Source organism: Argiope bruennichi, chromosome 3 (assembly GCF_947563725.1).
Source record: "Argiope bruennichi chromosome 3, qqArgBrue1.1, whole genome shotgun sequence".
NCBI lineage: Eukaryota > Metazoa > Arthropoda > Arachnida > Araneae > Araneidae > Argiope > Argiope bruennichi.
The window spans coordinates 51,670,475-51,697,660 of record NC_079153.1 but is presented as its reverse complement, the minus strand read 5'-3'; the positions used below and the strand labels follow the sequence as shown (position 1 = coordinate 51,697,660).

The 27,186-nt window shown below is 29.2% G+C and overlaps 1 protein-coding gene across 1 annotated transcript in view; it reads left to right on the top strand.

Annotated features, from left to right (window-relative positions):
- LOC129962486 (uncharacterized) overlaps positions 1-27,186 on the top strand; it is a 78,825-nt gene that overhangs the window by 40,300 nt on the left and 11,339 nt on the right. The window contains exons 4-13 of the mRNA XM_056076222.1: positions 6,194-6,365; positions 12,156-12,277; positions 13,965-14,055; positions 14,150-14,365; positions 17,598-17,755; positions 19,956-20,079; positions 21,429-21,494; positions 22,472-22,546; positions 23,860-23,955; positions 25,427-25,705. Coding sequence (XP_055932197.1) covers positions 6,194-6,365; positions 12,156-12,277; positions 13,965-14,055; positions 14,150-14,365; positions 17,598-17,755; positions 19,956-20,079; positions 21,429-21,494; positions 22,472-22,546; positions 23,860-23,955; positions 25,427-25,705 — 1,399 coding nt within the window. The remainder of the gene's footprint in view (positions 1-6,193; positions 6,366-12,155; positions 12,278-13,964; positions 14,056-14,149; positions 14,366-17,597; positions 17,756-19,955; positions 20,080-21,428; positions 21,495-22,471; positions 22,547-23,859; positions 23,956-25,426; positions 25,706-27,186) is intronic.

Sequence of the window (27,186 nt, the reverse complement as noted above, 5' to 3'; positions counted from 1 at the left end):
ATCAATTATAATTGACAAAGTGTTAATACTATCTTAATATTTTACCATTTATAGAATTTCTTTAAAAAATACTTTCCCTTTATCAATTAGATTGGTAGTATTTTATTTTAATCGAACTATCTGTGACTCCTTTCAGCCCAATTACAGTAGGAAGTTTCTTAGTACTTAATCGGAAATCCACAAATGAACTGACCGAAAAGCGACGTGTAATTGAGAAAAAAAATTAGCCGATTTTAATCCTTTTGTCCTATTATTTTAATGTGAATAATAAGAAAATTCTATGTATCTAATAGCATTTATTAGTGGATGATGGAATGAATTGCTTTAAAATAAGGAAGGGTAAAAAATCTGTGAATGAGTTTTCTTCAATTTATGATTAAACATTCTAGATTCGTAATATATTTTCTTTCTCCACTTAAAGATAAATATCTTCTATGTCGAATGGTAGAAACACAAGGTCTATAAATTAATCGGTGAATTAAACAATTTCCATTAAAAAGTAATTTAAAAAATATGCGGAACATCGAAGTATAATTAATATGAATAGTATCGAAGTATAATTAATATGAATAGTATCGAAGTATAATTAATATGAATAGTATCGAAGTATAATTAGTATTTACATCGAAGTATAATTAGTATGAAAACTCTCATTGCAACTCAAGGAAACAGCATAAACTTATTTCTGCTCATGGAGATGAATGGCATAGTTTTATGAAAATGTTATATTACAATATTTTCCCAACAATAAACAGTATTTATGTTCAAATGCAATTTTCATTTTTTATTTACGTGGTTTGATACAAAAGCTAGTAATAAAGATCGAAAAACGAATGATAATCACGTTGTAGTGTAGGCCTGAAAGCATTTTAATTATAAAGAGTTATATAATAAATCTTCAAATTGTTTAAAATTCGGCGAGAATTTTCTTCGTTAATTATTTAGTATATTTCGCAAAAACTTCGTCCATTAAATAATCTCTAGATAAATATTCAGATTTTTAGAATCAAAGATGATAGTTCTTTATTAATCATTCTTTTAAATTGTTTCAATTTTGTCGATTATATATAAAATCTTCATTGCATTTATCATATAAAACGATATATATACATGTATTTAATTAATTGCATATTTGTATTCTATCTTGAAGCAGAAATGATTGAAAAGGAAATTAAAACCAAAAGGCATGAAATATTAAATAGCTTCATTAAACTTCAAAAAATTGATTTTTCATTTGTCTGTTTTTGAGTAAACTAGTTTTATAATTTTTCAAAAGTAATACTCATCTTTCATTTGGAATAAATTTTTTTCAAAAATCAATTTTGTAACTTCATAAAATTATAAATGGTTGAAAATACATTCAGAAATTTAACGTGATTGTTTTTATTACTCTAAAAATAGAAGTACTTGTACGTTTGCAGTATATTCTAAATAAAGGAAGTTATTCAATAGCATTGAAATTTTTGTGGATTTCATATGTTTAACAATTTTCAATTATAAACTTATATTCCAGTAAAAGCATATTTATTACATTTTACAAACTAGGCTTAACTGGATTGATAGCTCTGGAAAATTTACACATTTCACCAAAGATCTGTTTTGTATTTAGCAATTATAAATCTGAAATACAGTCGATGTCATAATGATGGCACATCGATAAAGTCTAAAGAGAGGCGAGTCATTTGTGTATGCTTCCTCGGGCAGATGTTCAAAAAAAATTTCCTTGCCAGCATCATGAGAATTATTTGTAAATGCTTAACTTTTGAGCTTACTTAAATGCTTTACTAAGTATTTTTGCAAATTATTTTTAAAAGGAGAAAAATCTTCTGAGGTTTCATTTCTACAAAAGGAGGAATTAAAACGTTTTTTGGATAAATTATTGGAATGATTTTAAAGTTACTTCATATATATTTGATGAAAGTATTATCATAAATTCGATTATTTTTCTACCATGTATTCAAAGATTAAACTTCATGATCTGAGAGAAAACCGATTACGATGCAGCTGCCGATCATCAGCTGGATTTTCAAGTGTTTTTTTCACATTGAAAGATAACTTTTGTATAAAGCATATATGTTAATGTAACTCATTTCTGTTGGAAAAATTCACATAAATAAAGCACCGTATGTCTAATTTCATTATTGTTTCAGAATTAATTTGATTAGAATTGCTTTAAGTCTTATTGTTTTTGTTCATTAATCTATTTGAACACCTATAATAAACAGAAGCAAAATGATCGCTGATTTAGACGATATTGTAACGTCTCGATCCAATAAAAGGTAGCGTTATGATCAAATTCTTTATTTACATCTTTATTTACATAAAATTACAGTTCATCATCTAGGTTAAATGAGTGATTAGTATTCTTATTCGACACAACAAGGATAGTTCCTCGAATACTTTCGGGGAAACCTCCCAAGGAAACAGCTAGCCGACTCTTAGCGTTCTAGCAAACACAGGAGTAGCTCTGGAGATCCACCGAATCATCTCGGGTGGAATTTTCGTCTCACACCGCTCTCAGACTCCTTCTGCACGATTCTTTTTTCTCTTCAAAGATGACTACGGTTGACGGAGTTCCCGCCCGAGATGGGCTACCTCCAATTTTGCGATGTTGACGGGACCCTGGCTTTAACTAAAGTGACATGGACTGGATTTTCTCAGGGTATATGTATGATTTAACGTCGAGCAGTCAGAATCGTCTCGTAAGCGGCGTGTGGGGGAGGGTGTAGTAAGCTGGCGAATCCGGAGCTCTCCTTTTTCTTTTCTGGTTCAACTTCTTCCTCAAGATGTAGTGAGGGATAGGGGTGAAGGGTGTTCAACTGCTCAACTTTCCCATTGACTGCTTGCGCGAGGTTTTTGAATGGATTTAAATTTTTAGATTTACCTGAATGCAGGTTTACATTTGTTTCAAATACAATACAGGTGGGGTCTCTTATCTGTACTCGCACTAATTGCCCAGATGTCCTTACTTTAAAGGGGTTGACCACCTGGCACTTCTGGAAGCACTTACACTGCGGTAGGGCGTCGCCATTGCTGATACTGCTGTCTGGATTCTAATTATGGAGCGTGGGAAAAGAAACGTCACCTTGGTCAAGCAGGAAAGAAACTGAATCATTACAATATCTACGTATTCAACTGTGGAGGAGATTTATTGAAATTTTTAATTAGATTGCATTTTCTGTACCTATTATGCTTCTGCAGATGCCTAGTTATGTCCGAATCCAAACATTGCCTATAATAGTGAAATTTATCTATTTGCTTAAACATATTTTTTTATAATATTAAGATTTTTTTTATCAGATTTTGTTTTAACATATTTTGATTAGTGAAAACCCGAAAAAACCTAGAAACATTTTAATTAAATTTAAATCGAAAGACTATTCATTGATTTCGACTGTTCTGTGATGCCATTGACTGACGACATAAATTGATGTTTTATTCTCTCTTTTGAGGCCGAGAAAACTAATCTCTTTTTCTGCTTGGAAGGGTCATCAAAACAAATTTTGAATGCCCAAGATTAAAATTGCCTTTCTTTTAAATCTTATCGTGACCACTATTTCCATTCATATTTTCTAACTTTACAAGATTTGGCGAGTGAAAAATATCATCCAAATATTTTTAGATTTTTAAAAGATATTCACTCTTTTATTTGCATTTGGCATTTCCTTACGACAGTTTTCTGTTTTGAACTGTCGCATCTCCCACTTGCTTTTTAATCGTGTTTTTTATGTAATATTGGTTTCATTGTCTTAAAAATTTTGCTAATATCATTGTATTTTAACATGTGATTGGCGCAGTTTAGCCAAGGTTGACTCTTAGGCCAATAAACTTTAAACAACCCAAGATTAAAATATTTGTTTATCAGAACCATAACCGGATATTTGATAGCTTGTACCAATGACTCAAAAGAAATACTTATCTAATAAAATAATTGAGGAACAAAGGAAAAAAAACATATTTTCTGTGTTTTATAATTTTGTCAACTAAGGTTTTTTGAGATAAGTTTATATTTGTCATCCTTAATCATATTCATGATTCATCTTAACTGTTGCATTATAAATACAAAAAAAGTTCACTCGTTGACTTTGCATCAATAGTTTTGAACTGATATAAATTTTTATATAACATTATAAAATGACTATCTAGTCGCTTGACTATAATCATGGCTGTCTGGTCGCAAATCCTATCTCCGTATTTTCCCTTTTAACACTTATAATAATTATTAAAAATAATTTTTGGTTTTTGAAATTGTAGTAAAATATGTATAGTAAAATGTTTTATAGTTTTTTTAATCCTTTTTGCTCCTGGCTACAACCCAACTCTGCGCATTGGATATGACTACCCTGATACATAGAAGATGTTGGAACCTTGATTCTACAGAAGATCAATTTCTACACATCAAATCTGAAAATGGATGAAACTTTCTTAAAACAGTTTGCAAGTTCAGTTTTAGACATTGGCTTTTACTATAGTAGTATTGCGTTGTTTTCCCTAGAAAAGCTACAGGTTGAAGGTTTGTTTTGTTGTGTTTGTGATGTTTATTAGCCCAAGTGCCATATTTGACCATTCTCTAAGCAGGTAGTAAAGAATATAAGCAGAGTTAAAACATAAAAGCGGGTGAGGATACAGATTTAATAAAATATAACAGCAAATAAACCAAAATAAAAACAAATGTAATATTATAATGCACAAATGACATTTCATTAATTTAAAATTTATGGACGTAAAAGCGAAACAGTGATTTAAAATGGAAGAATGCGAGATTAATGATATTATTAAAGACTGAAATAAAAAAAAATGAACCACACAAAATGCAAGCATAAAATTTAATCATTAAAAAGTTAAGAATGTTCGGGTGGTATATCTCGCCCACCAAGTTCCGCAAATTTATTGACGATATTTGCAAACTGCTAGCACAATGAAAATTAAAAGTAAAGCATTCAACTAAAATATGATAAATGGTAATCCCCATACGGCATTTGGGGCACTTGCCAAAATGCGATTTTTATGGATGTAACGAGTATGTCCTATACGCAATTTGACGTCAATCTCATTTATAGGGGGGATTGGCCACAATTCAATAGTCAACTTGATAGAATGCAGTCTATTTTGAATCCGCAGATCCCATGCCGATAGCCAGGTAGAATAAAAGTGTTCTGTGAAGAACTTCTTAATATCCAGTATAAAATTCCGTGGACAAAAAGAAAGTTGCAGATTTTACCTTTGAACTAACATTTCATTTCCAAATATACCTACATGACTCGGAACCCAACAAGATAAATTATCTGAAAACTATCATTTTATAGAATATGCAAAACGAACAAAATTCTAACAGCAATTCGATGCATCCAATTTTGATAATGAGATAGCGTCTCATGCTATCGGTATAGATAATAAATTTATACTGAGTAGATGGTGAAATTTTTTGGAGGGCACAAAAACGTACCACCAACTCAGCATTATATGCGGTGTAACAATTGTGCAGAAGCTGATTCAGAGTATGAAAACGGCAGTATGTTGCCCTATCTAATCTGCCCATCTGATTTCCAGCCATCTGTGAGAATTTGCACAAAATGAATACTGATAGCGAAGATGCAGAAAAAGATGTTGGAAAAGAACATGAGCAGTTGAGGTTTTATTAAATCCTGTGAAAGGATTCAAAAAAGAAATTACGGAATATCACAGAGTGTTAAGCTAAAAGAGTCAATTGCTTTAACATGAACATCATTAAGGTCCGAGTCATGCAGGAGCATTTGGACTCTGTCACTGAAAAGGAAGACGTGAAAGGAATGGGCATCATAAAATCTGCGAACACCTAGTGACAGTGCGATTTGACGTATAAGATGATCTATCGTAGGCGTAAGTCGATAATGAGCGGACAATCTCATTATGCCTCAAGGTTGCTTACGCCTAACAAGTCGGAATATCAACCTTAAGAAATAGACGAGGTTTTCGAAAGTTGAAATGAAACTCAATCAAAAATCTTTTTTAACCGAATTTGAGTGCTATAACGATACTATACAATGACTTTCTTCGTATCGAATATATTTTATTCAATGTGCCATCCAATGTTGTAAATTCAATTAAATGTCTGTCGAGCATTGTAATAGTTAATATGTTGAACGCCATCTTTATCAGTACTGATTTATTTACTTTTCTTTCTTGAGTTTTACATTCAGTTTTTATTTTGTAGTGAGCTTCTTACACTTTTGGAGTGGCACAATGAGCAGAAGACGCCTGAAATGCAGGAATCGTCCGTTTACAATTCTTTGCTGAGAGTGGAAAAAGCTGCTAACAACACGTCCACTTGGGAACTCTGTGGACAAGATTGTAATGGTCCTTTGATTTCAGTGTCAACATATGAGGTTAGCAGAGAATCACTTTATTATGATCATTGCATCATTATTCTGATGCATACATTATCTATAATAATGGCTTGTACTTTGCACAAAAATATTTCAAGCATTGTTAACATTCTTACGATTTTATATTGATTTGTAGTAGTTATTTTCACAGCAGGGTCGGGTTAAGACCTACTGGACTTCTTAAATAAGGGGGATATATTGAGTTACATTATCTAAATTGAATGCCCTCTTCCTCTGACTTTCCTTATATGTTTTTATTGATTTTATTTGTCTATATAAGTAGTTTTTATACGGTAAATTCATATGAAATGGCAAAACATGTATTTGCCGCTTTCTTCCCATTAAAGTTGCTTTCAGTATTCCGCTTACAGAAAAAACATCTACTAAATATTCAAATTTGAAAGCAAGTTAAAATAAAATAGTAAAAAAAGCACCCTCTTAAAAAATTCAAATAATGTTTAATTATAAAATCGGACATTTTAAAAATTATTAAAACATATTTTTTAGAATTTTTAAACAATTTAATGTAAAGTCCGCAAAAACAATTAACTAGGAATATTAAAGTAATTTTCTAATATTTAAATGATACTTAATTTTCATTTGAATCTATATTTTCAAATGCAAATCCCTTGTAAATAAACTATAAAATTAATATACTGAGAAAATATTGCAAAAGAAGTATATTAAAATTTTACTCCCCTTACCAATGTTGCACAACCCTCTCGCAGTTGATAATTCAATCCTGATCTCAAATTTATATGTATAATAATTAAATTAGATGTAATATATACAGCAATGATTAGGCGAAGTAGAATTTTACAACATAAGTGAAAAGATAAAGGATATGCTTTAATATAAAAATTAGCCTATATTTGTATATTAATAGCTTTATTCTATTAATTTACTGAAATAATTTCGAATTTTTTTGTAAAGAAATTCTAAATAGTGTTTTTCTTTATTTTTTAGTAAAAGTTATAGAATGTAGCCGATTTACGAAATATTTGTATTTATCTAATTTAAGTCATAAGACTTAAATTAGACTTCTATGTTTAGACATTAGACTTTTGAATTTAAGTCAGAATTATATGTAACGTTATAATTCTATTAAATCAGTTCTTCTGTAAAAGAAAAGTTCACACTTTCTTTTATATTAGACGCAGTATGAATGCTTAATTTTTTTAGCTATTTTTTTATTTTATTAATTCCTTATCAATTACAAATTATCTTTTGATATTGCCATCATGTAATGTAAAGCACGATTAAAATGATGTAAAGAATAAAGCTAAAATCTTTAAAGCCATTTAGCGTTAAGATTTGAGGAATTTTATCGATTATTTTACTCGTGATGTCGCCAAGATAGCATGATTATCTTACTTTTCGTGGAAAACTGAAAGGAAACGAGGAAAATCCAATGCACGACCTTCAAGGGTTGACGCCGATCGGAAGGCATCTGTTATCATAAATAAAACTGAATCGATTCTTTTAGAATCATCGTGATAAAGTAAGTAATAAAATGTTCTTCCCCACCTGTATATTAACCCTCTAATCGAACCATACTTTCGAATACATAATTTACATGCACTTCAGAGGTCGTATTAATCAGATTTCGACCTAAATGGCAAATGTAAATATAAAAAGTTGACTAAAATAATTATGTACATTTTTAGTTATTAGTTTGGCAATCAAATTGTTCAATTACGTTACTGACTTTTTAGGTTGTTAACCACTTAAATGTTTTATTTTCTTTACTACCTAATAAGATGACACCTTCTATTTTGGGAATATTTTCTTATTTTGATTCAAATGGAAATCCATTGAATACTTCACTTATCTATGTATTCGAAGTAATTTTAATATTGAATTATAATCGTTATGAATGGTTTATTTTTTTGCTTACAACTATCAAAATTCGATAAATCGATTCGAGTATGGCACATGGCATCGCTTATGGCATTCGCTATGTTTTCACTCGGGCAAAACAGTTAAGCGATTAAACAATTAATATGAAAAAAATTCTACTTTATTTGATTCGACTGAAAGGCATGAATTTGATTGCTGTTCGAAGTACAAAATAAAAAAGTACTTATTCCAAAAAGTTATAGCGGAAGAAAAAATCCTATTGCGAGGTTAATACCCAAAGAAAGCTTTCTTTTCCTATTTATTTAAACATTAACAAAAATATGCGATTGAATGTTTTGATGGGCGAGTTTGAATTTAAACATAACATCAAAAATTTTGTTAGATTGTGTTCTAAATTAAATAAAAAAATTATTAAAATAAAGAAAAATAATTGTACAGAAATAGAATTAATATAATTAAAAAGTTGATTTTTTTGAGTTTCAAGTTAATTTTTGAAAATATTTTTTGCTGATTTTTAATAGTTTTGGTATATATGAAATGTATGGAATATTCCATATTCATAGCGATTATCTATTTGTGGATGGTTAAGTCTATTTTCGCGCTTGATTAAATTTTATTGCACTTGATTTCTTTTATATCTTGGATTCTAACTTACATTTTTGAGGATATGGGGAACCTTCTCTAGAGAATCTTACAAAATTTTGCAGTTCTATTAATTAACGAAACTTTGAATTAAGTGGAATTGGAAAAACGTTTAAGAAAATAGTCTGAAATATTCATATAACGATTTGTTTGCATTTGATAATTGCCATTCGAAAATAAGTAATAGGAGAGTTTGGTTTGGTTTAATTGGTTTTTTTTTATGGAGCAAGGGCCAGTACTGGTCAAGCTGTGCCAAAATAGGAGGGATTTCTGTGCCAAGTATATTAGCATTTTATATAAATAGTTCATAGCTATTAACCTGTGCGTTGATAATCATGTCGACTAGTAAAAACATTTATTCATATGAAATTAAAGTTTCTTGAATTAAGAATAAATGTTTAAACAATTATTGAAATCAATGATGTTTTTACAGAAATTCCTTAAAATTATTCTTATGTAAAGCCAATAATAGAATATGACCGATTTTTTCAAAAACTCTTAATAAATATATATATGAAACGCTTATTTTTCAAAATGTCAGGAGCATTTTTTATTTGAATTTCAAATATTATACACAGTTTTATACTACTGTAAATAATTTCTGTGTATATTTTAAATTTCTCTCTGACTATTCTTCCGAGATAGTTCAGAAGTTAACATTGATTTAATTTTGCAATTTTGCATACCAGTAACAATTTTGGATCGTATCATTTAATAAAATAGATAATAGATCTTGCTCCCGTGTCTAATCACGCAGTCCCATTAAGAGCCTAGACAGCATGTTCACCCTCTCATCAAATATTTACTTAATAACCTTTCTCTCTCTTCTGGGCTCTGGAAACAAATCTCGGAGATTTTACATCTTTGCACTTATCTATCTCTCAGCATGTCTAAATCCAAATCTTTGACGATAAACAAGAACTCAGATTGCTCAAATTTTTCGTGCTAGATTGATTCATTGTTAATTACCGAATATATTTTACTTTCAGCGTCATAAATCAAGCAAAAGTATTTTCTTAATAATAATTTTTTAGCGGGATTAACTGTATTATAGTGTTTTCCAAGTTTTGCGAAAATAATAATTTTAAATCTTCCGACCGAACACGTCATGATCATGCCTTTAGATAAACGAACGTAACAAATGCTCAAAGAGCACTTCTTTCTTTTTTCTGTTCAATAATAATAATAAAAAAAAATCACCGTCTGTTAGATAGTCCTCCCCTGTTTTTAGAGGTATGAACTGGTAGCGAAGACCTTGGAATTGCTACTGAATTACCTGGAAGTACGTCACATTCACAGTTTGAAAATAAAAAAAAAAGTCTCCCTCGAAATCTCCATTTTCGGCCATGAATTTCAAGATGCGGTGCAATTTTCCTGAAAGCTGTAAAACAGAAACTTTTTCTGTGACGCATAAAAGCAAACTTGAATGAAATAAAGTGGCGTTATTTTCTTACTCTGAAAAACATGTGTTTCGCGAGGGAAATTCCATCCTGAAGAAATCGTAATACGTTTGATGGAATCCCGCGAAGTTTTCGTGCACAGTCTTAAAATATTTAATATTGTATTTATATATTTAGAAACCTGCTTTGGAATATTGTAATTTTGATTTTTTTTTGGTGTTATATGGTATGTAAAGCATATATATATAATATTATTTCAGTCTTTTTTTTAATAGTACACGTGTTTCGTTTTAATTTTAAGGCTCCCTCGTCCTTAATAATTTTTATCACCAGATCTTAAATGACACTTTTGGAGCATTTCTTAATTTTTGTTTTTATTTCATATTTATTTATTACTGATAGATATGTATGATTTGTTTTTCCATTTTAGCGTTGAAAATTGTGTAATTTAGTTATTTAAGTTTTGATCGACCATGTCGAATGCCAAATGATTGCATGTCTACGGCTTATGAGTTACTCTAAAAGCTATGTACTGTTCGTTTCAGTATCCGGAGACGACCACTTTTCAACGACTCTCTCACCGAGTGGTGAGACGCGAAAGGATGAGTGCATTTCCGGAATTCCTCGTCTTTCTTTGATTTTTGCCCCTTTTATATACTCTTTCGTTCAATTTGTTTTCACGTGTATACGAGTATCTTATTATTTCTCTTCTTATTATTTTATTTTAATTCACTCCACGAATATTCCGAGTTTATTGTTTGACAACGGATTCTAAAACCCTCCGCGTTTTTGCATATGCGTTAAGTTGGGTTTAATTCATCAGGGGTGAGAGGAAAGGGGGATGTTTACATTTAGCAATAAAATAAACTCGAATTACTCGTGGACTGAATTAAAATAATACGGACAGAAACGACACGATATGCATATACACGTGAAAGAAAAATTGAACGAATAAAGTATCTAATAGGGCAAAAATCAAGATCAAAGAAAGACGAAGAAATCCGGAAATGCGCTCATCCTTCCACGTCTCTCCCCTTAATGAGATAGAATCGTCGAAAAAATGGTCGTCTCAGAATACTGAAACGAACAGTACCTTATTGTTAAATGATAACATCGCCTCCTTTCATCTTTCCTCTCACCCCTATTTCTGAAGAATTAAACCCATCCTAACGCATGAACAAAAGCGCGGAGGGTTTTAGAATCCATTGACAAACAATAATATGCTTGAAGCTTTGAAACTAGGTTGAAAAGCTTAGTTTGATTTATGATATGTTAATAGCCTTATGATATAAAGAAATTTTTTTAAAAATTTCAAGCTATAGAAAAAATTTAAATGAGGCAACTTTTGTGTTACTGTAAAATTTGTATAAAACAAGCTTGTCTTCTTATTTCTTCTCATGCACATTTGATAAACATTTGGCAACTTTTACTCTTTGCACTCGGATGGTGCCTCTCATACCATTCAACACGTTACATCATTTTGACGTTTTATTTATTTATTTTTAATTTTTATTGTTATAAATACCTACAGAGTTGTAGATAACTTTTGGGGGGAAATTCAACTTAAAACAAATATACATTTTTATTTTTCAGAGCACTAAACAAATTAGGTATTAGGGAGAATAGCTATGCATCGAATTACTTTTCGGAGTGCAAAGGGTTAATAGTCTCTTCATTATAACATGAATTTCATGACGCAAATTAACGTGCAATATCTTTAATAAATAATTGTGTTTCGGTGTTAAAGTAAAATTGATAGTTTTGAAGACATGATTTTTATCAAAATATAAACGATTTTTAGTTTTTATGTTATAATTTTTATATTTATTTTCTGAAGTGCGTCTAAAATAAAAATAAAGATCTTGAATGATGTTTATTTTTATTGCAGATGAATATGTTGGAACAAACAGTTTCTATGTACCTGGTAGATGTTCTTAGCAAAGACAGATCTAAAATATTATTTTTTCCACTCACTGAAGTTTTTCAATCTGATATCTTGCTCAAATGGAGGTAAGTGATCATCTTTTAGCAACAAAATTTATGTGCAAAAAAACAAACAAGTCTGCAAACTATTGTTTAAATCATTGATTGTATCGATTTAATGAATAATACTTTTTAAATACATTCTTAAATTATTAATTTTTATTCTTTAATAGTAACATTAGTTATGACATTTATTTATTTGTTTATTTATATATTAAATTTAATTTGAGTGTTCTTTTTATAATAATTTACTTCTACTTTAAAAAAATAAAATAAAATTTAGGAATTTAATTAAACATCCAGCCTTAATTGACAGTTTATTTTTTAATGTAAAATCATGTGTTACTTTAAATGGCTGTTTACATATAATCCAAGTTCATATGCTGTTGAAATTATCTTTTTATTTAATCCTAATTAATTATTCTTATTTTAATTTTTCGTTTTGTAATTATTAATTTTACTTTTAAATGCAATAACTGGTATATGGTAACTTAATGTCAACTACTATATTGTTATTTTTGTCGAATAACGTAGACAATATCTTTACGTTGCTCGGTGCAAGAAGGTTAAGAGGTCTTGGAAAATATTATTGATAACTTAATTCATTTACTACTTTAAATTTTACATGATAAATTTCAGCAGAAGGAAAACTATGAAAGAGCAATTCAAAATAGTTGTTGAGGGAAATGATGCAAATTTAAGAATTAAAGTTTTCTTCAGTATAAATGAAATTTCATTTCAGTATGTTAGTTGGATGAAATGATTAATTTATCGGTATTTTAATTTAGATACAGGTAATATGGGAATAAGCGTACTGGAATAAACTGACATTTTTATGGATTTAAATTTCTCTATTTCAGTCTATAACTAAAGTGTGTAGTTTGCTGGGAAAAATTGAGTTAAATGTGTTATTTATAAAACAAATTTCTTAATTAAATTTAAGAAAGAAAAATCCTGCACGATCTCTAATTCCGTCAAATCGAGCATGTGTGCGAAATGCATTTTAGAGATAGTTTCTTATTACGCAACGGAGAGGCAGTGACTTGGTGGTAAGTTTTCTGCGTTTGAAACTCGAATCCACTAATAATCTGGGGCCACGATGGTCTGGTAGTAAGGTCTCGACTTCGTGACCGGAGGGCTCCAGGTTCGAGATCCGATTCCACCGAAGAACCGTCGTGTAAGCGGGCCTGGTGCACGTTAAATCCGTCGGGACCAAATGTCCACCCGCTGGTGCGATGCAGAAGTTTGGAGAAAGAGGTGCCAGCTCGAATGTCGTCCACGTCATCTGCCCGTTGTTCAGAATTACGAGGTTTGTCCCGAAAATAGTCCTAGTGTTATTTTAAAATGGGACGTTAATATAACTAAACTAAACCATCAATAATCTGTCTTTAATATGGGTTGGTGCATATTAAATATGACGTCGATTGTTAAATATCTCTCGTTGGTGCGATGCTGCAGTTCGTATAGACGATATCCTCTATAATCTTTTCATTTGATTTTTGGTTCAAAAGTATGAATTCTGCCATAAAATAGCTTTCTTATTCGTTTAAAACGAGCAATAATATGATTGAATTGAATTGAACTTAGTTGTGAAATTACTTTCATTAAGATTTTGATGAAAGTATGTTATTGATCCTTAAATAGTTTTAAGACAGCATGATGTTAATGTTTATTTGCTTTAAAAAAATAACGAAAAGCACAATTTTTATTCCAGAATCTTCGAAAAAATTGCCAGTATTAAAATCACTCCCTATCAAACCATTTATAAGCACAAATTGACCGAATCCATCAGAATGCGTATTCAGGTAAATATATAATATTCAGCTTACATTCTATCTAATTCCCAAATATTCTTTTTTTTAAATGTATTTTTAAGCATATTTTATGATTTTCATGTAGGATGAAATTGGCGATTGGTTGGAAACCGAATTTTCCAAGCTTAAACTGTCTGGTAAAACTACAGTTTTAAAAGACGCTGAAATCCTGACAAAGATTTTAAAAGATCTGAAATCTCACATAGACGCCGCTGCTGAAGTCGTCAGCATTGAGAGTTCGCTTTTTAAAGAAACTTCTTGCTGTTACTTTGACTGCTTGTCAAAAGTTCTGGATGAAAAAGTGAGTATTTTCTTTTTCTTAAGGAATGCCTTGTCATTCTTCCTTAAATGGTGAACTGGCTTTGACTGTTGTTTCTGAAATTGGAAAGAAAAAAATCTATAATATTTTCTTTAGATCATAGAAATAGTGTGATTTTAAAAAGCAGTTACCAGTAGTTGATTAGTAATTAAAAATATTTTATGCAATTGTGGTTTTATATTAATTTTGCATTTTAAAATATAACGAATTTCATCACCGAACGTTTTTTTACCGGACAAAAGAATTTAATCTTAATTTTCTATTTAATAAAAGTATTGAAATTATCTAACCTATCTTAATATATATAAATTACGTGTCACGTTGTTTGTCCGCGATGGACTCCTAAACTACTTAACCGATTTTAATCAAATTTGCACACCGTGTGCAGTTTGATCTTACAAGATAGGATAGACCTTTTTTAGAATTTTTAATTAGAATTTTAATTATTTATTGAAAACTAACTTTACCGCCAAAAAAATCTTTGGCGAGAAATCGAAACCGCCAAATGAGTACGGCTTCAGTTTCTTTTCCCCAACAGTCATGAGGCTAGGCTTAAGATTTTTCGGCTGATTACTTGAGACGATTCTATTTATTTTCTTAATGTTTGATGCATTTAAAATTAAACATTGTTAATTAATCGATCTTTCAGATTCATTCTTAAGTACTTTTGAATTAAAATAACACAGAATAAAGGGAATTAAAAATGTCTAATCTGCATAGCGTTAACCCAACTGGCGTAGAAAAACTCATGCATTTGCGTTACCGTAACTGGAGTTGAAAATTCACGCATGCGCATTGTGTTCTGATTGTTGACATGACAATCATTATCAACGGATGATTTAAATTATTTTTAGGTTAGTTGCATGTTTTTGTAATTAAATTGTATTTATGTTAGTTATATATTTTTTGTATACGTTTATAGTTTTAAGTACATCGTTTTTTTAGTTTTTTTAACCTGTTTTCAACCGATTATTTTAAACGATTCGTTTTATTTTCTTAGTGTTTGATGCATTTAAAATTAAACGTTGTTAATTAATCGTTCTGGTCATAATGAATCTGAGAATATTTTGTTTACAAATTCTTGAAATATTTCATAAATTAGGAAAGATATTCTTTAGTGCCCATAAAGTTTAAACGCTCAGTAATTGTTTTCAGTAATCATACTACAAAAAATACTTTGTTTCAGTAAAAAATATTATTATATTAATTGCAGATTAATCCTTCCCACTTTAATTTATAGTATAAATTCTACGGGAACTAACAGAAAATTAGAGAGATACATATTACGTTATGACTGAAGGCGTTTATAATATTATGAGAGAATTATATGACTATCAAAATTTGAAGTTTTAAAATATTTTGATGAAGAAGCTATTAAAGTAGGAATTGCATAAAATATTTAATTATTAAAATTTTAACGAACATTAAGATTGGCGAACAGGCTGGTCGCCAAAGGCGGCTAGTATATATATATATATATATATATATATATATATATATATATATATATATATATATATATATATATATATATATATATATATAATGGTTTTCTCCATATAAAATATTAAGCAATTTTATAGAAATGCGCTTTAAGTACAGTAATATGTATGCTTCTTTCTATAAAGTATTACAGTCGTCAAAAAAATTAGAAAGGAATAAGAATAAACGGATATAAGAAATTATTTAAGGGGACAGTAAAAAAACTGCAAAAACACGTGTAACTGAATATTAAAAGGCGTACCATTTTTGGGCATTTATGTATAATTTATATATTTGGAAATCCTTTATATGTTTTGTTTAAAAATTCAATGATCATAAATTTTGATGAATGTCTTCTTTTTTTAAACTTTTGAGCCAAAAACGCTATTTTCTGAATCGTGTCTTATCGGGACATAATCAGAAACGGCGCAAACTAGGTGGAAGACATTTAATATTTTGTTTTTTCACCAAGACTGTTATGTTCATATTTCACGTTCCATTTTAATTTTGAGCGAAATTGTCAAGGAGAAGTCTGTTTGTCCGTGACATGTGAACGCGATACTACAAGCGTAGATGAAGTTATGGTTCTATGATTAAAATTCAGATGTGCATCATATTTTGAATCATCCATTATCATCATTCCATTAAAAGGTCGACTTGTATGAATGATTGATTCATAGGTTTGTGAATGTATTAACTTATAAATACAAAAACTGGATGGTTGAATTTTAATAAATGATCTTTGCACGAAAAATTTAAATTCAATCTATTTTCATATTAAATGCTTCAAAATATTTACTGTCTGTTTATGTGGCATTGTGTAGACGAACACAATAACTCAAAATCACAAAAAGCAAAATAAGAGATTTTTGTATGTGGTTTTTGATATTAAATAACTTTTTGCCAAAATTTGTACTCAATGGGTGATATTCATAATGCAAACTAGATTCTCTTTACTCTATTCTGAATGTGGTATGAGTAGACTACAGTTGAGAGGAAAGCACACTCGCAGTTTAAAGCTATAATATATTAAGATTTGGAATCGCCTTCATTTACCTATGGTACTATATATTAATAAGAATTTGATTCCCCCCCCCCCAGCTCAGCTAGTTCCATTAAAAGGAAAATGGATGTCATGCTGAATGGTTGCCGAGTCAATAACTCCTGGCCTTGGCGACAAACGTGGCTATTTTAGCGACATAACCTGAAGATTCCAGAAACAACAAGAATTTCGTCCACAAAACATTAGGAAGTGAATTGTAATGATCCTTATAGAGGTATCTATGCCCTGTGTCGGGAACTTTAAAAGGAATTTAGAAACGAAACAGAGAGTCAGTCGAATGCTGAGCGAGTCGACCGTTGAGTTCAATGTAAGCTACTAGCCGATTGTGAGTAACAAATAATTTAAGAGATATGAGTATGTGAACTAATTGTCTCTTTTGTAAGTTCTCTCTGAGCGCTTTGTGCTGTTATGATTATTTATTACCTAATTGCTGCTTGAAAAAAAAACTTCGAATTTTCGTTGGGTAATTAGATAATATAGTGATTTGTTACTGAAGTTCTTTGAAATAGAACTTGTATCAGTCTTTAATCCAATGAGAAGATTATTCTGGCATAGTATTTGTATTATCTATAGTGAAAGGATATAAAGCCAATGATTCCCAAATTCCCAATTATTCCCAAAGGATATGAAGCCACCTATTATTCCCAAATTTTATAATTTTTGTTTCAGTTGCATCCAGTTTGTCTTCAAGTAATGAAATCAATGGATGTGTATCAAGAGTACCACAAAACGTTCCACGTGAATCTGAGAGACAGCTGCGCTCTTTCGCATGCCTTATATTTGCAAGTCAAAAACTTAGTGCATGATTTGAGACTCCAGAAGAAATTGTAAGTATCTTTATACGTATATAACATTCACAAAACTGCTGATTTAAATAATTTGAACACCTGAAATAGATACTGATTTTCCTGTAATACTTTTACGTAGATCAATCTATCCATCTTTAACGATAAGATGTAGCTTATCGCTGAAATTGCTTAATCGTTAGCATTTTATCGTTAAGAATATTTTGTATGTTTAGCTGACTTGATGATAAAATCTAGGCTGCGAGACTGGAGCATTTAGAGCTGAAGACCGATTTTATTGAAAATTCTCTTTGTATGTTGAAATTAAATATCGAGGAGCAAATATCCTCTCATTGATAGGATTCAAAATGCTGAATCAAGTATATTCTTCGTTCTTTAAAATTATTAGTTTCTTCATATTATATTCATCGCATTACTTCAAAAAGCCGATTTTAATATAATTAATTCGCCACTTATATATGAAAATTTCTGAATACTAAATTTGCCCATAAGTCAAATGAGTGGTTCGTGGTTTTAAGCGGCGCATATTTTGAGGCTCCTCTTTCGATAAGTTATCCAATTTAGATTCACATTTCAATGCAGTTTTTTAAAAACTTAATTAACACGCTAATGTATAATATTAGATTTATTTATTTTATTAGGTTTATTTTTATTTCAATTTGTAAAAATATTATTTATTTTAATATTATCAAGGGTTTAAAACATTCACATTTATACAAATATTCAATGAAGCAGAAGTTCGGCGTTAAAAACACTGAAATAAAAAGTGAATGCAATGAAACTTCTAGAAATATGACAAATTTATGCTCGATAAAGTTTAATATTATTCTAATATTCTATAATATATATAATTCATATTTCTTACGAATTTATTAATATAGAAAATAAGGAAATAGTTTTTTAATCAACTTGCCTGCAGCCCTTCCTGACTTAACAGTTCTAGATAGTTGCTTTGTCAGATATCCGGTAGCGACCAAGTGCTCTAAGATTAGAGTAATATAACATCTATAAGGCGACAATTTGAGGATGTAGGCTACAATTCTGAACCATGATCAGACGACAAGTTTAGTTTAGTTTAGTTGTATTAACGTTCCGTGGTAAAGCAACACTAGGGCTATTTTGGGACGGACCTCGTAATTTTGAACTGCGGTCAGATGACGAGGACGACACCTGAGCTGGCACCCCCCTCTCCACGCCACGCCACACCACACCAGCGGCAGGACGTTTGGCATGACGGATTTAACGTGTAACAGACCTTCTTACACGACGGTTCTTCGGTGGAATCGGGTCTCGAACCTGAAATTCTACGGCTCACAAGCCGAGACCTTACCACCAGGCCACCATGGCCCGCAGTCAGACGACAAAGATGACTCTTGAATAAAATCTTAAGTTTCAGATTATCATGCACTGAAATATGATGTCGTATGAGCCATGATGATTGAATTCATGTACTGTAAAATCGCATAATCCGAAGATATTTAAATGAATTTCTATATTCAACTTCCATTCTAATTGTCCAGTCCGGAAGTCAGTAATTTATTGCCAAAACAAGAGACACTTTTAGGCAAAAGTTTATTTTAGTAAAATAAATTTATCATTTAAATCCAAAATATAGTGTATGTTACTAATTCGCTTTTAAATAATTCCGACTGATTTTATATGAAAAATATAAAATTATTGATGACATCATTACTATAATTTTACGAGATTTTCTAAGAATTATTGTTGTAGTCAATGATCGAATCACTTAATGGGCAAAAGAAAGGAATCTAAAGATATTGTGGGTGAAAATTTTCTGTACTGCAAGGTAACTGATTTTTAGATGGTACGAATGATAAAATAAAACAAAAAAATGTTATCGATCAAAACATTTGCATGATTCCGAACAAATTATGTTTACTCTTTATTATAATAGTTGAACTTTTCCATTTCTTCGCCCCCCCCCGCCCCTTCCAAAAAACAACAACAACCTTCTATCATTTAATTTATTTCGATAGAAGATCAGAAAAACCTCAAAATATAATCAGTATTGCTTTTCTACATTTGACGATATTATCGCGTGAATTTTGTTCCATGCTAAATCGCTTTTAAATGAAAAATGAATTAAGAGGTTTTTTGCAGTTTCAAAGCATTAGGACTGAGAATTATTATTAATTTGTATGTTTGAAATCTAAGTATGAATGTTATGAGAATTTATTGTTCTTATTTTTTTCAATAATAGACCTCAAAGCTGGAAATTGGAAGATTATAACAGTATGTTCGTGAAATTCTTTATGAATCTTCTTCAAGTTCTTAAATTGGAATGCCACAGCCGAATTAAAAGAGCTGTTGAAGCTGAAATGAAAGTAATAAATTATTTTATCTTTACAGTTTATATTACATTAATTTAAGTCGATTTTTGTACGTTGGCAAGAAATTACATAAAAAAACCCGCATATTAAATTTTCGAGAGATTAATTAAAGCATAAAAATATTGCACATAAACATATTTGAACAAATTCGGTTTTAAATAGTTTATAATTATATGTATATTTTTTATCCTCTATTTTTCCAAAATATACAAAAGTGACAGCAGTGTAGCAAAAGATGTATATATATGCCCCAGGGCCATTTTCAGGGGCGCCTGGAGGACAAACATTAGTGTCCTTAAGTCATTTCTAAAATGAAGTATTCTCAGGGAAAATTAATTCTACGTTTCTAGTGCTATTTACACTTGCTAAACCTATATTACTGATGGGGGAGGGAATCTTATGTCTTGAGCATCATTTACCCTCACTACTCTATTGAGGAGAAATAATATTAAATTTTAAATTTAATCAAATATTCCGATAGGTTATAAATAACCTTTTATATGCCAATGATACTCAAAAGAACTGTTTAAATCATGCTGATATCTTTATAATATGACTATTTTTTCAGATGGAAAGCGAAAGAATATAGAGGCTATTGCTACGAGTGCAAGTAGTAAATATTACCTAAAGGCAGAAATTAAAAATATTTATTAATTAAATCAATAAATTATTTTAATTAATGTTTAAAGTTTATTTCATGGGCTTTTTTCCCACTAAACATAATTAAATGCATAAAAATGGAATGAGCAATTGATGATAAAACAATTCAATAATTAAGGTTTAAAATATCTAATAAATTTTCTGATTTCAAAAAAAATTAAAATCTAATGAATATATTAATAATTTATTTTAGATTGATTTTTACAACTTTGTGAAAATATATGTAATTATTAATGAGTCTAAGACAACCACATTTGAACGCGATATCGTATAAGCTCAATATTTATAAATACAGTTATAACAAAGATAATGGAATGAAATTGATATGGACCTGATTAATTGCATTTTACGAAGTAATAATATCATGCTAATATTTTATATTACGCCAATCTATACTTTTTACAAAATTAATTGACAACTAAGCTAATAACATTTTTTAGTTTACCTGCTTGCGATCCCCTTTTCAACTTAACGGACCTAGGCAGCTGCCTATTGGAAAATCTGCCGTTGAATATGTTAGAAAGAAGTAAAAGAATTAATTTAGTTGAAATGGTAATGTAAAATAAAATCGTTTGCATGTAAATTCACTCAAATATTTAAGAAGCTAAAAAGCTTTATAAAGATTTATTGTAGTTAATATGTTTTGCATATTGTTAATAAGTGGCAATATTTTGTTTTTATAGGATTCGGTTCACACCGAAGAAAAGATACTCAGCTCTTCAGTAATTGTTCTGAACTGTTTCTGCACGGTAAGATTGCACTCATGCAAATTTGTATCGCTGCATTTCTGATTCAGTTCCATGCCATTGGAACATGAGTAGGAATTTAGTTGGATATCTAAATAATTTTTAACTGATCTAATTTTAAAACGTTTTTATTTTAGATTAAAAAATATAATGAATCAAAATAATTATACCTTACAAATTTATATTAAAAATTATTTTATAATAAATGAAAATAAAAAATGCATTTGTTTAATGTTTTGCAAAATATTTAAATATAATTTGATGCAATTATGAACTGTAATCAAATTTCCTTTTGTTTTTTTGATTAAAGCTTCATTTCGCCTACCTAATTGTGCGAAGTTTGCTGTGAAAAATTTTACGAATCACTAATTGCACAATAAACATCTTAATAATGCAATAATCTTCTGGAAATGCACCATTACAAGGCTTTCTTATAATGCTTTGCAAAAACAATTAAATTTCAAAATGTGTGTTTGGAATATTTTTCTTCTGCCCTAAATTAACTTCATATGCAGCATTATCATTATACAAATTGTTAAAATTTTGTTTTCGAAAATTTTTATTTTAATGTCGTCATAATTCCTATAATTGTTTCAAAAAATTGAAAAGAAAGGAAATACAAGTGTTGGTGAAAATATAGAGTAATCTGATGTATAGTTCCATTCTGACTTCGTAAATTTAAAATTCAACTTTTATGTAAATTTTATAACTTTAGATTTTAAGTGTAAATTTTACCTTCATTTCAGTTTCAACTATGAAGCAACTATCAACAATTGCATACCAATCAATAATGATAAGTGATATAATTGTTCGAAAATATCAACATTTTTTGAAATTGGAAGTGATTTGTTAAAGAAATCTGAGTTTTGAAAGCATTTTAATCAAAACTTTTGCTTTTCTTCCACGCTTGTTGTTTCAATCTATTTTTCCTCAGATATAACAGTGAGAAAAATTTTATATTTTATGCTATTTTCTAGTAGGTAATAGACGAATGGAAGCACATGGAGATTGAAGATGAAGATCTTCAAGTCGCCTTCCTCATTAAGATTGCTGATGTAAGATAATTTATTTTTAAGAAACCATTGTTGACATTTATGAGCTTAGAATTAGAAAATACATATTTTATTTTTATTTGATAACTTATTAAAGTTTTTGAAGAGTTGTCTTTTTTTAATTTACATAAAATAATAATGAATTTACATTAATTTACATGAAATAATTTTAAGACTTTCAAAGTTTAACTTGCTGTAAATTCAATTTACAGCAAGTTAACTTGGAACATGACAAAAATTCAGTTTAATGTTTTAAACAAGCATTTTATAATAAGCATTTTATAATATATACTACTTTATATTTTTTATATAAAGTAGTATATATTATATATAGTATATATAATATATACTACTTTATATATATTATATATAAAGTAGATGCAATATCAGTAATTGCGCATCTCTTAGGACACAGCTTAGTGTTACAGCTTTGTGGAAAATGACATGCGATTAGATGGTAAATGACATGCGCTGTTACATTTGCCATACAACTTATAAAAATTTCTTTTATCGAAAATAACTGGATATTATATAGAAGAATATCAGGATACAATATGACATCTATCAGATAAATTAATTATTAACAATGATTTCTTTCATTCATGTTAATGTCACAGAAAAAAGAACCCAATTCATTCCGCATTTACATACAAATCAACACGTGTAAGTCAAATAACAAATAAATGCAATTTATCAAAGGATGATTAGAGAGCGGAAATAGTTATTTTTTTATTCTGTCATAAATCATCAAGTATCTTGTGACAGAGACTTTCATTCATTCATGAAGTTTATGTAGGATGCATTTTACATCTTCCTTTTTCTTATGGAGTTGGACAAAAAAGTGTTTGTTTCTTTCTTGCCGCCATCTTTTCGATTGCTAAACATGTGTCATTGTCAATTTTTTTTATGGAGACTGTTTAAAAACCAATTAATCGCTATGACTGCGATACTGTTTACATTGCCATTCAGATGAAAAAGTTTATTTTTCAGAGTAATTAGATAATTTGATTCTTCATAAACTATAATATTTTTTTGTTTCTCTAAATGAATAGATGGGAATAAAGTTTCTTTCTGCACTTAGGCTTAACAATGGTCAATTAATAAATAATTAATGATAAAATTCATGAAAAAATCATTTTTTTTGTAAATATTCTTATTTTGCGTTAAATAATTTGTTTAAATCACTGTAGTTTGAATAAATTTGAAGCACCTCATGAACACCTCCTGAATTTTTGTTTGTTCCATTTATATACATTTTTAAGAAGTTTATAATTTGGTATTCCATTTTATCTAAAACATTATGCATTTTTTTTTAGATTGTATGTGATGGCGCCAAGATATATGCCGAAGTCCTGGACGAAAGACTGACGAAAGAAACTCAAAATAGTTTAAAGTCTGAAGTTTATAAAAAGGTAACCAGGTTAAAAATAAACATGTACAGAATATAATGCATTAAAATATTTTAAATGTCAGTTTTTGAAAATATTTTATGAAGTATAGTGAGTTTACTGCTATTTATTTTGCTACAAGTGTTTTTAATGAAAACGATTATTTTGTTTTGTTAATTTTTTCCTTTTCCAGAAGAAATGTGCTACATTTTATTTCTAATTTTTTAAAAATTATTTTAGTAGCTAAGTTGTGGCAACAATGAAATTTTTTTCACAGATAAAAATTATGCTTTTTAAAAAAATTGTGTTGCTTAATTAATCTATGCTGATGTAAATATGTTGATATCACTAATTGCTGTAATTTTTGAGAGTTTTTGTCTAATTTTTGCATTTTTAGAGAAAAAAAATTATTTGTTTCTGTGATTATTTGACAATTTTAGCTTTTGGTCGCTCAGAGGTGAGTTTTTATTTTGTTAAAAGGGAAAATGACTCTAGCAGCTCTTTAAATTTTTTTCTTGTATTTGTTAAATATTGTTTATTGGTAGGAAAGAACTTGGAATATAATTTTTATTATATTTATTATTATCTATATTTGTTTCTACTCAGTTATTTTAAACAATTAGCAAAATTGAAAATATAATTTGTCAGCAAAAGGCATTGTTTTTGGAAATTTGACTAATTTTTTAAATAAATTTTCCTTAGTTTATTTTAAATGATAAATCTTTAAGCTTCTAAATATTTTTTTTAAAAAAATGTTTTCTATCAAAGTACTAATTATTTTGTTCAGATATATGGAAATTTTAAAAAGATTTATTTTTCTTACGCGCATTTATTGTGGTTAATTTCTGGCAAGTTCATAATAATGGAATTTTGCAAAGCCTGTATGCTTTCTTTCTTTCTTTTTTTTTTGTTCTCAATGAGAATGCATTATTTTGATATTTACAGATTTCAATTAACAGTTAATCTATTAATTTAATTAATTTTATTCGAGTAAAACCAACTGATATAGAATTTGAGTTTTTTTACAAGGTTCTGTATATGTGTATATAATTAGAATTTCGTTTCGTTTTCTTCGTTTATAATTTACATTGAAGTTAATTTCTCATGAAAATGAAATTGGTGAAGCAAAGATGTTTTTTGAGAATATATCTAGGTGTCATTCATATAAAATTAAAAAATGGCCAAATTGGTGCTGTGACTGTGGATGAGGAATATCTTTTGATTTTTGCCAATATTATATGCAAATGGAGGGGGGTGAACATCTGATGACCGATTACAATATTTATAATAATAAAATATAAGTTGATAATAAAAAGTAAAAAATAAAAATATCTTCATTTTGGAATATTAACAAAATTTTATATTTGAAGAACAGATTTTATAAACTTGATTGCTTCAGTCATCATTATCAAAGATTTGATTTTTAGAATTTTAATAAAAATTATATGAAATTCTCTTTGGTGTCTTGTTTCTCGACTATACTTTTCTTTTATAGGCTTGCATTCTGGCCAACAGCGTGGAACACGTCAGAGCATATTTAGAAGACCTCTCTCACCAAATGCAATGGAAGGAATCGCTTCACAAATTGAACGAAGAGTCTCCAGATACCAGTTTTAATGACCAAGTCTTGAGGATTTTGAATCTCATCCACCAATCAATGGATTCGCATTTGAGGAGCATAACAGCCAAGTGCTTAAACATGGCGGCCAGTAATGTCCAATCTCAGTGCGAGAAGCCTTTATCAGTCTGGATTCAAGCTACTAATCTTCAGCAGGTAAAAAAAATCGTTTGTTATAGTTAAAAATTCTGTAGAACAAATTAATAAATGAATATAGGTGAGATCTAGAACTGATGGCAATAAATGTCAGCTTGTTTTTATAAATTTAAATTTTTATGTACCAATGTATTGATGATGAAGTAAAATTTTTGTCCCGCCTTGTCATGCTTTATATTTACAACTTTATTGCCTTTTCATTTTGAAAATCGTATTTAACTCATTATTTTTTTAAATTATTTTCTTACTAACTGTACAATTATCATACCAAAATAATTTTTTTCTATACATAATCTGGTACAGTTGCTGTACCGTTAAGCTATTAAAATATACTTTTTCACATGGAATCCCTTTGCAAGTAATTTTGCAGCTTCTATTTTACTTTTTTTCATTTTTTTCTGGGATTATTCTTTAAGGAAAATAAGAACAAATATCTCCATGCTTTATTGGAAATGCCTAAAGATGTTTGAAAGCGGAGGTAAAGCGCTATATGGTTGCCAAAATCTTTCATTTCGCATACAAATTTCGTATTAATAAATTGTGCTTGCGTTAGATATTGTTACGTATCTGTAATATCGTTTTTCTTCTCAGATAATCTCATTGATTAAGAGAAATTTACGAAAATTTTAATTCCAATTTTAGTGATAAATTTGTCAGGTATTTTGACGAATTTATCAAATTTCGGATAATAAAGGAAGATTCTAGAAAATGCAAGGATTATAACGATAAATCTAATAGAACTCGAAATCTGACAATTCTTTTAGAAAATTTTATACCATGTCACTGAAATCTAAATGAAAGCGAGAGAGAGCTAAAGCGAAATCAGTTTAGTAAATTCTCCTATAGAGAATTCATCGCAGAGTGAACTCTTTAGCTGTATTCTGATCTTTATTGTGCTTTAGTTGCTTTTATTGCGGCATTTGCGTGGTTGTTGTTGATTTCTGCAAACGCTATTTTTGTGTACACTTTTATTACATGCATTTCGTTTTTTCAAGTGAAATAAAACTTATCTGTTTATCCATTTCACTGGATTTCTTAGTGTGCATTTACTGGACACATTTCCTGAATAGCATATACTTGTTTGAGTCAATAAATTTGACAGTTTGCTTTAATATTACATGTGCGCAAAACATATTGAAATAAGTAGAATGACGTTTTAGCGTGGGAATTTCTATTTAAATATAAGTGTAATTGTAAAAGTATATGAATATTTTTATAAAGTACATCAAATTTCAAGGCAAACATTTTTATCGAACAAAAATAATGTTTTTAAGGATATTATATTGAATTCATCTTTTATGTTTAAAATTTATCCTTTCCCCCCCCCCTTTTAAACATTATATCTAACTAGTAATATATCGCGTAGAAAATATATTTTCCATTTTTTTAATCAGATAATAATATTATTGTTAGAAATGTTAATGAAATTTTTTAAATTTAGACCAAAGAGCATTTTAAGAAACTGTGTTTGACTCGTTTGA